At 39.0% G+C, this 13,639-nt stretch overlaps 1 protein-coding gene across 1 annotated transcript in view; it reads right to left on the reverse strand.

Moving 5' to 3' along the window:
* Nucleotides 1–13,639, reverse strand: part of Rpn1 (regulatory particle non-ATPase 1) — a 62,630-nt gene that overhangs the window by 3,271 nt on the left and 45,720 nt on the right. The window contains exons 12-14 of the mRNA XM_071694508.1: nucleotides 10,109–10,361; nucleotides 6,173–6,378; nucleotides 5,361–5,479 (exon numbers count right to left, since the gene is read on the reverse strand). Coding sequence (XP_071550609.1) covers nucleotides 5,361–5,479; nucleotides 6,173–6,378; nucleotides 10,109–10,361 — 578 coding nt within the window. The remainder of the gene's footprint in view (nucleotides 1–5,360; nucleotides 5,480–6,172; nucleotides 6,379–10,108; nucleotides 10,362–13,639) is intronic.

Here is a 13,639-nt window from a genome sequence, read left to right on the forward strand (position 1 = left end):
GTGCGAGGTAGCGCTAGGAAAAACACCAAAGGCCCCATTCGTTCACACTCAGCCTCTAGCCATCATATATACTTAATAAAAAAAGAAGTCATTAGTTTTAGGTTCTCAGTAATCATTATAACCATGAAAGGTTAAATGAAGATCTCAGCACAGGACAAACTAAAACATATCAACTTTCAAAGTACACTTGCATTTGGGTGCCAAAGTGAGGAGCATGATGTTAACAATATCTAACTACTTGTGGTAACACCATATATACACATATAAAAAGTCACCTTCAGTGAGGCTGAATCCTTTGTTGACAAGCAGGAGCACAGTTACTGTAAGGAACCTCTTGCTCCAAAAGAATCCATTGTATGGTGCAGGATTGTTGCTGCAGGGACCCCATAAATGGGGTCTTGGGGTAATATATATATTACTAACAAGTAACCTGTGTAATCAATAACCCTTACTGCAACATAATATGTTCTAATGATTCAATATGATTTTATTGTAGAGCATTTTTCGTTCTCTTTTTCTATATGCAGTATCTGAGTATATAATCTGTGATAATATAGTACATAAAACCTCTAAAACTGAAGTATATAGCCCTCAAAACATCAAATGGTTAAGTATGTGAAAAAATAGGTATTGGTTGGAGTAATAATCTGGCACTCTGTATATCCTAATAAAAGAACTGTATTGAAATACTGTTTAAGCTCACTAGCAAATATATACACCATGTAACTGATTTGATACATAAGGGACCAATGTGCCTATGCAAGCAAGACATTGGTGAACAGTTTTACAATAAACACGCAAACATGTGCATCTCTGGACCAAATACAATAGCTCACTAAAACTTTGTAATTTAACACCAAAACCTGATTATTTGCATATAAGACACTCCTTACAAATATAATTAGCAGGGATTCAAAAAGTGGTTTCAAATTGAGAGATTACTCTCTGATTTAGGCAAGTGTCTAAATATTTCTTTTATGCCTTCTGACTTATCAGATTCTAATACTAGCTCACATAACAAATGTGTCCAACCAAAGCAAGAGCACCCACAATACAGCCAATCTGATTTAGTATTTTTAAAATAAGCATTTACCATGTCTAGTCAAAATGACAACATCCTTGTAGGCCATGCTAACTCACTACTGCTGATAAAAGTACCATGGGTGGATGAAACTTGTAACATTTGACTTATATTCACCAATTCAGAAAATGGCCAATCAATTCTATTTCTCTTAATAATCCAACTCAAGCAAACAGCCTGTGTATACGACATGACTGCATCAGAAACTGAGAAGCAAATACATTAGGTTAGGTAACCATAACATATGGCAAACTTTAAAAGGGAATATGATTTGCTAATGACAGACCTACCACCTTGGCAATCTAAGCCATCAGAATTCTTTTCTTTTTTGTAGAAGAGCAGGATAAGTTCTCTTCTTCACTGGCTCATCACTGTGGTTAACAGTGACCATGCCTCCTCCCTCTTATTCTTAACCACATCTTACTGGTTTCATAAGTATTTTCAAGTCTCCTAGACCCTGACACTCTTCTGATGGCAAGCAGGCCATTCTACTACAGACTTCAATCCCATCTCTGACAGCATCAATGAACACATTCAAAAAAGTTGCAATATCATGGGTCTTTTCCCAGCCATGTCCTTTCTCAGGATATTCTTCAACACATAAATTTAGAAGACTTTTGTCTTCCAAAATCCATTCCACAATTGATGTGAGCAGTCTTCTGATTACGCTTTAAAAGAGCCTTCCACAGTAGGAAAATGATGAGCGATGTAGGTACCAAAACTTTAAAATGCTTTAAAGCAATACTGATGGCCAGTTGTTGCAGATGACTACAATACTTTTCAACTCAGAAATGAAAGCTAAATGAATGAGACCCATTCCTTATGTAACTACCAAGTCACTTACTACAACAGGTACACCATCAATTTTCTGGCACTCTAGGCTCCAAAGCCTTGCCGAATTAACCATTGTGCCAGACCAACCATGGTCACGAATAATACTTCATCAACACACCTCTAACCCACTAATTATACATCTCCCATATGTATAAAGTATACCATGGACTGCTAGAAATCTAAATTAAACAAATATCAAATGTATATTAAATACATTTATACATTTTTTTAATCATACTTTGTCGCTGTTTCCCGCATTAGTGAGGTAGAGCAAGGAAACAGACGAAAGAATGGCCCAACCCACCCACATACACATCTATATACATACACATCCACACATGTACATATACATACCTATACATTTCAACGAATACATATATATACATACACAGACTTTTTTTTTTTTTTTTTTTTTTTTGCTTTGTCGCTGTCTCCCGTGCTTGCGAGGTAGCGCAAGGAAACAGATGAAAGAAATGGCCCAACCCACCCCCATACACATGTATATACATACGTCCACACACGCACACGCACACGTCCACACATGTACATATACATACCTATACATTTCAACGAATACATATATATACATACACAGACATATACATATATAAACATGTACATAATTCATACTTGCTGCCTATATTCGTTCCCATCGCCACCCTGCCACACATGAAATGACAACTCCCTCCCCACGCATGTGCGCGAGGTAGTGCTAGGAATAGACAACAAAGGCCACATTCGTTCACACTCAGTCTCTAGCTGTCATGTACAATGCACCGAAACCACTGCTCCCTTTACATATCCAGGCCCCACAAAACTTTCCATGGTTTACCCAAGACGCTTCACAAGCCCTGGTTCAATCCATTGACAATACGTCAACCCCTGTATACCACGTCATTCCAATTCACTGTATTCCTTGCACGTTTTTCACCCTCCTGCATGTTCAGGCCCTAATCACTCAAAATCTTTTTCGCTCCATCCTTCCACCTCCAATCTGGTCTCCCACTTCTCGTTCCCTCCACCTCTGACATATATATCCTATTTGTCAATCTTTCCTCACTCATTCTCTCCATGTGACCAAACCATTTCAATACACCCTCTTTTGCTCTCTCAACCACACTCTTTCTATTACCACACATCTCTCTTACCTTTTCATTACTTACTCAATCAAAGCACCTCTCACCACAAATTGTCCTCAAACATCTTATTTCCAACACAGCCACCCTCCTCTGCACAACCCTATCTATATCAAATGCCTCGCAACCATATAACATTGTTGGAACCACTATTCCCTCAAACATACCCATTTTTGCTTTCTACACATTTTTCAATGCTCCCAGAACTTTCGCCCCCTCCCCCACCCTGTGGCTCACTTCTGCTTCCATGGTTCCATCTGCTGCCAAATCCACTCCCAAATATCTAAAACACTTCACTTTCTCCAGTTTTTCTACACTCATACTTACCTCCCAATTGACTTATCCCTCAACCCTACTGTACCTAATAACCTTGCTCTTATTCACATTTACTCTCAGGTTCCTTCTTTCACACACTTTACCAAATTCAGTCACCAGCTTCTGCAGTTTCTCACACGAATCAGCCACCAGCACTGTATCATCAGCGAACAACTGACTCACTTCCCAAGCCCTCTCATCTACAAAAGACTGCATACTTGCCCCTCTCTCCAAAATCTTGCATTCACCTCCCTAACAACCCCATCCATTAACAAATTAAACAACCATGGAGACATCATACACCCCTGCCGCAAACCTACATTCACTGAGAACCAACCACTTTCCTCTCTTCTAACTCGTACACATGTCTTACATCCTCGATCAAAACTTTTCACTGCTTCTAACAACTTGCCTCCCACACCATATACTCTTTATACCTTCCATACAGCATCTCTATCAACTCTATCATATGCCTTCTCCAGATCCATAAATGCTACATACAAATCCATTTGCTTTTCTAAGTATTTCTCACATACATTCTTCAAAGCAAACACCTTATCCACACATCCTCTACCACTTCTGAAACCACACTGCTCTTCCCCAATCTGATGCTCTGTAAATGCCTTCACCCTCTCAATCAATACCCTTCTATATAATTTCCCAGGAATACTCAACAAACTTATACCTCTGTAATTTGAACACACCTTTTTCCCCTTTGTCTTTGTACAATGGCACTATGCATGCATTCCGCTAATCCACAGGCACTTCACCATGAGCCATTGAATATCCTCACCAACCAGTCAACAACACAATCACCCCCTTTTGCATAAATTCCACTACAATACCATCCAAACCTGCCGCCTTGCCAGCTTTCATCTTCCCTAAAGCTTTCACTACCTCTTCTCTGTTTAAATAAATGAAATACATTGTACACCTGCTTAAGACTGAGGTGCTCGTCAGCTACGAGTTTCGCAAATTCGTCCACATACTCGGCAGTTCCTTCATGGTTTGCAGACCGCTTTTCTCAGCACACTTTATTCATGGAAATTCGACGAAGCTTCTTGAATCTTTGAATCTATCCTTCACTATAGTCATGCTCATGTTGTAATTTAAGTTCTTTATGGAACAACTTAGCCTGGTCCATTATCATGCTACCTGACAAGTCCACTCCATCACTCTGACACTGTCAAAACTATTCCATCACCATTCAATCGTGCTCAGTAATCTTACCATCTTTCATAGTTTCCCTAATCGTCATTTGCTTCTTGGAATCGCTGTCTGCATAGAATTTCAATAGCTCCCTTTGCTTCTCTATATCATAAAAAGTTGATGAATCAATACTGTAGATGACACACAGCTTACACGCTGAAACACCATGGTACATTTTTTCAACAGTTATACTTTATCTTGGATCGATATGGACTGGTCTTTACGTTTGACACCACAACTGACCCTCTCATATGTCTTAGAAGCCATAGCCAGGGTTAAATTTAAGCAAAATAAGCTAAGAATCTCACAGAATTGTGGTATCACCACCAACAAGTGCGGTGTAAAGACTGTAAATAAGCACAACCTACACATAACGCCATCTGTGGCTGCCCGGTAAACTAGTCTGGTGGCTGCAGTAATTTCAAGTTCCTCACGTAATTTTGTCTGGACTAAAAAGGTGCTGAACCCTCAATTGCTGGAAAATCGGTGGTGTACCTGTACTTAAAGACTACTGGTACTCCTTCAAAAACTTGAAACTGTTAAGGCTAGGCTAACTGCAATTTTGATATACTGCATTCTTGGCTAAACTACTAGCATAAAAAAGTCTGAAGCAAAAACATTCATTATACTATATCTGTTTTGGTGGGATTTCTATCATCATTGTAGTGCAATACTTAGACCCACATCAAAACAAAAATCATATTTGCAAGTCATACTAAAAAAGTATGTCAAAGGTGTAAGATTCATCAACAAAGTACCTAATCATTACCATAATCAATGCTTACCTGACCAACTCTGACAGAAACTGGGAGAGGGTTGAGCTGCTCATCAAATGTAACAAGCATGCGTGGCTGAATGGCTGTGGTTAGGCAATACAGCAGGTAGTGACTTTTGCCGAGAATCACTGAATAATAAAAAAGTCTTTAAATTCCTCTGCAGTCAACATAAACATGAAATGAAATCATTATCGTTCCCATATTATGCTGGTTATAAAACTTAATTCATCAAGTGTACATAAAATGCTTTATCTTCAATATTATCATTATCATCATCAATATAAAAAGTTGTTAGGGTGTGAGTTTGAATGGAGAAAAATTGGAAGAAGTGAAGTATTTAAAATAAATGAACAAAGCAATGAATGAAACAATGGAGGCTTAAATAAGTCATAGGTGGGTGAAGGAGGACAGATTCTTGGAATACTGAGAATGTGTGAAAAGAAAGGTCATTATCTGAGAGGGCAAAAATGGGTATGTTTAAAGGTATGGTAATTCCCAAAGTGATGTCTGGATGCAAGAATGTGCTGGAGAGGGTGGATGTGTTGGAAATGAAATGTGTGAGGACAATATGCAGTGTGAGGAGGTTCAAACAGGTAAGTAACATAAGGTAAAAGAGAATTTAATAATGAGAAGAATGTGGATGAGAGGGCTGAAGAGGGTCTGCTGAAATGGTTTGCACATATGGAGAGAGAAAGGGAGGAGACACCAACAGAAAGAATATATGTTTCAGAAGTGGAGGGGACAAGAAGGTGGTGACCAAACTAGAGATGAAAGGATGGAAGCAAGATTTTAAAGATCTTAGTTCTTGGCAAATTACTTACAGGTTTTAGTATCAAGGAAAGCCATACAAGTTGCCAGTAGTCCTGCCACAGCAACTGGTGACATGAGCTGTCGGTTACTATGGTACGGAGAGAGAGTCATTGTGCCCTTGCCAAGGTGAGTAAGACCCTGAGACAGACGTACCATGAACAAATTGTTTGGATCTTTTGCATGATACTGGGCAAGTTGACGCAACATAGCAGCTAATCTGTAAGGGTATCATGTGGCAATGAAAAATATGATACAAAGCTTAGTTTCAAATTTCACAAAACAGCTGAAATTCCAATTGCCCACATGGGTCATTCTTTCCATTTTTAACTTATACTAAAATTAAGCAATTATAACATAGTGAAGGATATGATACAAATGATACTAATGCAGCATTTTATGAATAATTCTGAATCTAAAGAAATACCTACTACTAGTGTTGGCTTTCAATAAAAGAGAGCTAAAGCCAACAGCCCAAGGATGCCAACTCTTTTCTTGGATTTACAAGATATTCACATACATTGATGAAAGTGTTATGTTTTTTCTATTACATTTAATTTATTATCTTTGGGTATAAACAAGTTCTCTATACTACAAAAAACTTTCATATAACTAGACTTGTAACTTTAGACTATAAGAATACAACAAATGAAGTCATCTATCATCTTCCGTACAAATGTTACTAAAAGGTATCAACCAATTAGATTTTCCATAAATATAAAGAAACCATACTTGAATCTTCTTTCCCTCTTTCTTTTGTACACACCTGCTGTCCTACTTTGATGAGGCAGAGTCAGGAACTAAAACACAACCTCATTTGCAAACATCCACTCTCTAGCTGTCATGTAATAAGCACCAAAACCTGAGTCTACCATACACAGATAAGCCTTAAAGACTAATCCATGACTTACTTTGATAGCAGGACATACCCTGGTTCAGACCACTGACAGCATATCACCACTTGTTCATCACATCAATCTATTTCATTCCACTCCATGCATGCCTCTCACCCTCCTAATGTTCAAGCCCTGATATCCTAAAGCGGCTTTCACTCCAACATTCTATCTCCTTCTTGATCACTCCTTTCCTTCCTCCACTTTTGACACATAGATCCTCTTGGTAAGTCTTCCTTAGCTTATATTTTCCACATGTCCGAATAATTCCAGCACACACTGATCATCTATCTCAATCACTGTGATTACTCCCACATCTCTCTCTTACACGGTCATTCCTTGCATGATCAACCTACCATGATCTTCTATGTATATGATAATCTTTTTTTCATCATTTTTGTTTCTGGTATAGTGGTTATGTATACTAATACTTTGTTCAGTGTTACTCTGTAGAGTGCAGTTTTTCTATACTGCTTTTGTTTGCATCTTGGGAGCTCAAGTTTTACTAGAAAAAAAAAAAAATCCATAAAAGAAGTAAAAAAATCATTAGTTGAAACACTCAAAACATGCCAAGAGCTGCTTTCTTTGTTTATACTCACTAACTTGGCCAATCAGAGCACAATACACAAATAAGCTCACATCCAATCAAGATAGGGTGCTCTCCTCTGTTAATACAGTACAAATTTTGCCGCACTTACACTACACACATTTTGCTGACAGTAACTTTTCAATATCATTGGGATATTATTTAACCCATCATGTCTACAAGATGACCTGCAATTTCTAGTGCTGTTAGCGCATCTAAAGTGCTTTACTCAAAAGCCTTTCCTTGGATTTAAATTACTGCAAGTGTTGTAGCAGTTGGAAGCTGGTGAGCTTTAGGTTGATGTCGATGATGCTTTCAAACTGGCTACACCGAAGGTTAGAACCATTATTAAGAATGCAGACAAGATAAAAGCTTCTGCCATGATGACACAAAGTAAACAGAAACGAAGGTGACTCTTTCATGGAGCAGTTTGTAAGAAAAAATGGAAGGTATGCCAAGTGAACCCTGGCTAAATGAGGAATGCTTGGCAATACACATAATGTGTGTTACCACATCCGTCCACTTCGCCTCTCTAATCAATCTTACCTTTCTGCTTTCTCATTCCTTGTTTCAAAATGTTACATAACATAATGTTGAAGGTTACAGATTTGCTCATATATACTAACACTCAATCTTGCTGGATGACATCAGCTGTTTAACAGTGTCCGGCAATGCTATGGCCAGTGTTACCTAAGAAACTAATAGATGCATCATCACCTAACCACTAACCACAATATCTCTCACCATCACCTTTATCATCACCACCCCCAACATCACCACTAACTCTATCATCACCCAAATCATAATTTCAGTGATTTTAAGATGAGTTTGTTTCAGCAAGAGCATCTCACTAACATGATGAATCTCACTCATTCTATTACAATCGTCACTACTTATTAACAACTGTCATTCATGATGAGTGTTGAACACTATTCATCTTATTCATCAATTAGTAAAGATATGTTAATGTAATAATCTGTGTTTATCAATACCTGTAACCCTCAAGAGACAATACTGCAACTATCTCATCGGTAAAAATGTCATCAAGAATGCAACTCCACATATGTGACAGTGTAAAGACCCCACAAAGCGTTCCACTTTGCAGGATCTATCCTTAACATTAATCAGGGTACTAATATGATGTAAATATAATTCAAGTGTAAGAATGTGTGAACGAATGCATACATATGCATATGTATGCATATTTATTTGTACACAGGTGTCATTGTATCTTACGTAAATGCACACTATTTCTGCATTAGAATATGTACTGGAAATACTCATATCCACCAGTGCAAACTCATCCCACATACCCCTTCACCATGGGCACTTTTTCCTGAAACATTAAATCGTCCACTCTTAAATTTACCCATTTATTCATATCACATATTGTAAATAGCTTCTCACTAAAGTTCATTCCAGAAAATAACTTTAACCTCACCCTCCTTGTAGCTACATGGTGCATATGAAACATAAATTTCCAAAATTCCACTTTCCCAGTATCTCATACTATTAATCTATCATCAGTATTCTAACATGCTTTCTTATACCTCTCTCATACACAACCCAACATCACTCATTCCAACCCTTATGAGAGTCATCATCCTGTGTGACTCACAGCAATCACTGGTCTAGTTTCATATTTTAACTTTTTCATACTTGATCGCCATTTCCCAAATCAGCAACATGGTGCTAAAAAAAAGACATAAAAAAGCTGCATCCACTCACATCCATTCCCTAGCTGTTACATGTATTGCTCCCTATCCACAACCCGGACCCACAGACCTTTCCATAATTTACCCTGGGCACTTCACATGGCCTGGCTTAGTCCACTGACAGCATGTCCACTCTAGTACAACACATCATACCAATTTACTTTATCCCTTGCATGCCTTTCACCCTGGTTCATGTTCAAGCCCCAGGTGCTCAAAATCTTTTTCTAATCCATCCTTCCATTTCCAAGAAGGAAGGATATGTTAAATAAAACTGCTAATTCAATTCTCTCTTTACTTTTTCTTTCAAACTATTTGCCATTTCCCGCGTTAGCGAGGTAGCGTTAAGAACAGAGGACTGGGCCTTTGAGGGAATATCCTCACCTGGCCCCCTTCTCTGTTCCTTCTTTTGGAAAATTAAAAAAAAAAAACGAGAGGGGAGGAATTCCAGCCCTACGCTCCCTCCCCTTTTAATCGCCTTCTACGACACGCAGGGAATACGTGGGAAGTATTCTTTCTCCCCTATCCCCAGGGATAAATTTTACAAATTACTCTTTACAAATTACTTAAAAAAAAAGAGTAAACATTTAAGGAGTTTCTTTATTCAATCATTGATTAAACATATAAACACATGACAGAGATGAGATACACAACAACCACTCCCCTTTTCATACCTTTCACAGTATGGTGTGCTTTGATAAAAAAGTATCTTACTTTATACACTCATCCCTAAAAAAAAAATAAAAAATATAATTTTACCTTGCATTGTTGGTTCCTGCTCCAACAAGACCCATGGCAAAAATAGCATTGTGTGCTACATCTGCATCTGAGTCATGAGAGAATTTGCTTAAGGTGTCCAGAATGTTAAGTCTTGGGTTTGACACAGAAATAAGGCCCAATGCTAGAGGTACAGCTCGTCTAATGACTGGTTCACAATAACGCAGCAAATTACCAAACTGACGGAATGACATCTCAGCTCCAATATCTTCACCCATTGATATAAGAGCAATGCCTGGAATAAAGAGATGGATTTTTCAAACAATAAAAATAATGTGAGAAAGAAAGTGCATATAAAGAGACTTTACCATTAAGCAGAGGCTAACACATAGTACTCACCAGAGCAAAATTTAGAATTAAGAATACAGAGTCATGAGAGTTATGTGCTTTCCAGTGTTATGTCTCTCACAGAGATGGTGTATTTGAAGAGTGAATATCAGCAATGCAAGTATAAATGAGGCAAAAAGAAAAGAGCTACTTGGGCCAGAATGAGAGAAAAAATGCCTACTTACAAGAAGAGTGCATAATAATAACAAGACATGGCCATCAAGCAAGACTAGCATGTAGTACTCACTGCATATCCCTCTTCTTTAACAACAGTATCATTATTTACTGCACATCATTTATCATACTTGATCACCATTTCCAGCATCAGCGAGGTAGCACCAGGAAACAATGAAGAATGGCCCATTCACTCATATACACATAAACGCCCATACATTCACATATACATACATATACATTTATCTATTTATTCATTTTCCTTTGTTGCTGTCTCCCGCATTAGCGAGGTAGCGCAAGGAAACAGACGAAAGAATGGCCCAACCCACCCACATACACATGTATATACATACAAGTCCACACACGTAAATATACATACCTATACATCCCAATGTATATATATATATATATATTTTTTTTCAAACTATTCGCCATTTCCCGCATTAGCGAGGTAGCGTTAAGAACAGAGGACTAGGCCCTTTTTCGGAAAATCCTCACCTGGCCCCCTCTGTTCCTTCTTTTGGAAAATTAAAAAAAAACGAGAGGGGAGGATTTCCAGCCCCCCGCTCCCTCCCCTTTTAGTCGCCTTCTACGACACGCAGGGAATACGTGGGAAGTATTCTTAATCCCCTATCCCCAGGGATAATATATATATATATATATATATATATATATATATATATATATATATATATATATATATATAAACAAATTAAACAACCATGGAGACATCACACACCCCTGCCGCAAACCTACATTCACTGAGAACCAATCACTTTCCTCTCTTCCTACACGTACACATGCCTTACATCCTCGATAAAAACTTTTCACTGCTTCTAACAACTTGCCTCCCACACCATATATTCTTAATACCTTCCACAGAGCATCTCTATCAACTCTATCATATGCCTTCTCCAGATCCATAAATGCTACATACAAATCCATTTGCTTTTCTAAGTATTTCTCACATACATTCTTCAAAGCAAACACCTGATCCACACATCCTCTACCACTTCTGAAACCGCACTGCTCTTATGGATGGGGTTGTTAGGGAGGTAAATGCAAGAGTCCTGGAAAGAGGGGCAAGTATGAAGTCTGTTGGGGATGAGAGAGCTTGGGAAGTGAGTCAGTTGTTGTTCGCTGATGATACAGCGCTGGTGGCTGATTCATGTGAGAAACTGCAGAAGCTGGTGACTGAGTTTGGTAAAGTGTGTGGAAGAAGAAAGTTAAGAGTAAATGTGAATAAGAGCAAGGTTATTAGGTACAGTAGGGTTGAGGGTCAAGTCAATTGGGAGGTGAGTTTGAATGGAGAAAAACTGGAGGAAGTGAAGTGTTTTAGATATCTGGGAGTGGATCTGTCAGCGGATGGAACCATGGAAGCGGAAGTGGATCATAGGGTGGGGGAGGGGGCGAAAATTTGGGGAGCCTTGAAAAATGTGTGGAAGTCGAGAACATTATCTCGGAAAGCAAAAATGGGTATGTTTGAAGGAATAGTGGTTCCAACAATGTTGTATGGTTGCGAGGCGTGGGCTATGGATAGAGTTGTGCGCAGGAGGATGGATGTGCTGGAAATGAGATGTTTGAGGACAATGTGTGGTGTGAGGTGGTTTGATCGAGTAAGTAACGTAAGGGTAAGAGAGATGTGTGGAAATAAAAAGAGCGTGGTTGAGAGAGCAGAAGAGGGTGTTTTGAAATGGTTTGGGCACATGGAGAGAATGAGTGAGGAAAGATTGACCAAGAGGATATATGTGTCGGAGGTGGAGGGAACGAGGAGAAGAGGGAGACCAAATTGGAGGTGGAAAGATGGAGTGAAAAAGATTTTGTGTGATCGGGGCCTGAACATGCAGGAGGGTGAAAGGAGGGCAAGGAATAGAGTGAATTGGAGCGATGTGGTATACAGGGGTTGACGTGCTGTCAGTGGATTGAATCAAGGCATGTGAAGCGTCTGGGGTAAACCATGGAAAGCTGTGTAGGTATGTATATTTGCGTGTGTGGACGTGTGTATGTACGTGTGTATGGGGGTTGGGCCATTTCTTTCGTCTGTTTCCTCGCGCTACCTCGCAAACGCGGGAGACAGCGACAAAGTATAAAAAAAAAAAAAAAAAAAAAAAAAAAAAAAAATATATATATATATATATATATATATATATATATATATATATATATATATATATATATACACACACAGACATATACATATATACACAGGTACATAATTCATAGTCTGCCTTTATTCATTCCCATCGCCACCCCGCCACACATGAAAATAACAACCCCCTCTCACCTCATGTGTGCGAGGTAGCGCTAGGAAAAGACAACAAAAGCCACATTCGTTCACACTCAGTCTCTAGCTGTCATGTAATAATGCACCAAAAACACAGCTCCCTTTCCACATCCAGGCCCCACAGAACTTTCCATGGTTTACCCCAGACGCTTCACATACGCATATACAGAAATATACATGTACATATGTACACACACATGTACATATTCATGCTTGCTTGCCTTCATCCAGTCCTGGCGATTCCATGCCTCACAGGAAACAGCACTGCTCCCCTATGCTTCAGCAGGGTAGCGCCAGGAAAACAGACAAAATAAGGCCACTAGCTGTCGTGTGTAATGCACTGAAACCACAGTTCCCTATCCACATCCAGGCCCCACTAAAACTTTCCATGGTTTACCCCAGACATTTTACATGCCCTAGTTCAGTCCACTGATAGCATATCGACCCCGGTATACCATATCGTTCCAATTCACTCTATTCCTTGCACGCCTCTCACCCTCCTCTATGTTCAGGCCCCGATTGCTCAAAATCTTTTTCACTCCATCCTTCCACCTCCAATGTGGTCTCCCGCTTCTCCTTGTTCCCTCCACCTCTGACACATATATCCTCTTTGTCAATGTCTCCCCACTCATTCTCTCCATATGTCTAAACCATTTCAAAATGCCCTCTTCTGTTCTCTCAACCACACTCTTTTTATTTCCACACATCTCTTTTACCCTTTCATTACT

The sequence above is a fragment of the Panulirus ornatus genome, chromosome 57, assembly GCF_036320965.1.
Source record: "Panulirus ornatus isolate Po-2019 chromosome 57, ASM3632096v1, whole genome shotgun sequence".
NCBI classification, from domain to species: Eukaryota; Metazoa; Arthropoda; class Malacostraca; order Decapoda; family Palinuridae; genus Panulirus; species Panulirus ornatus.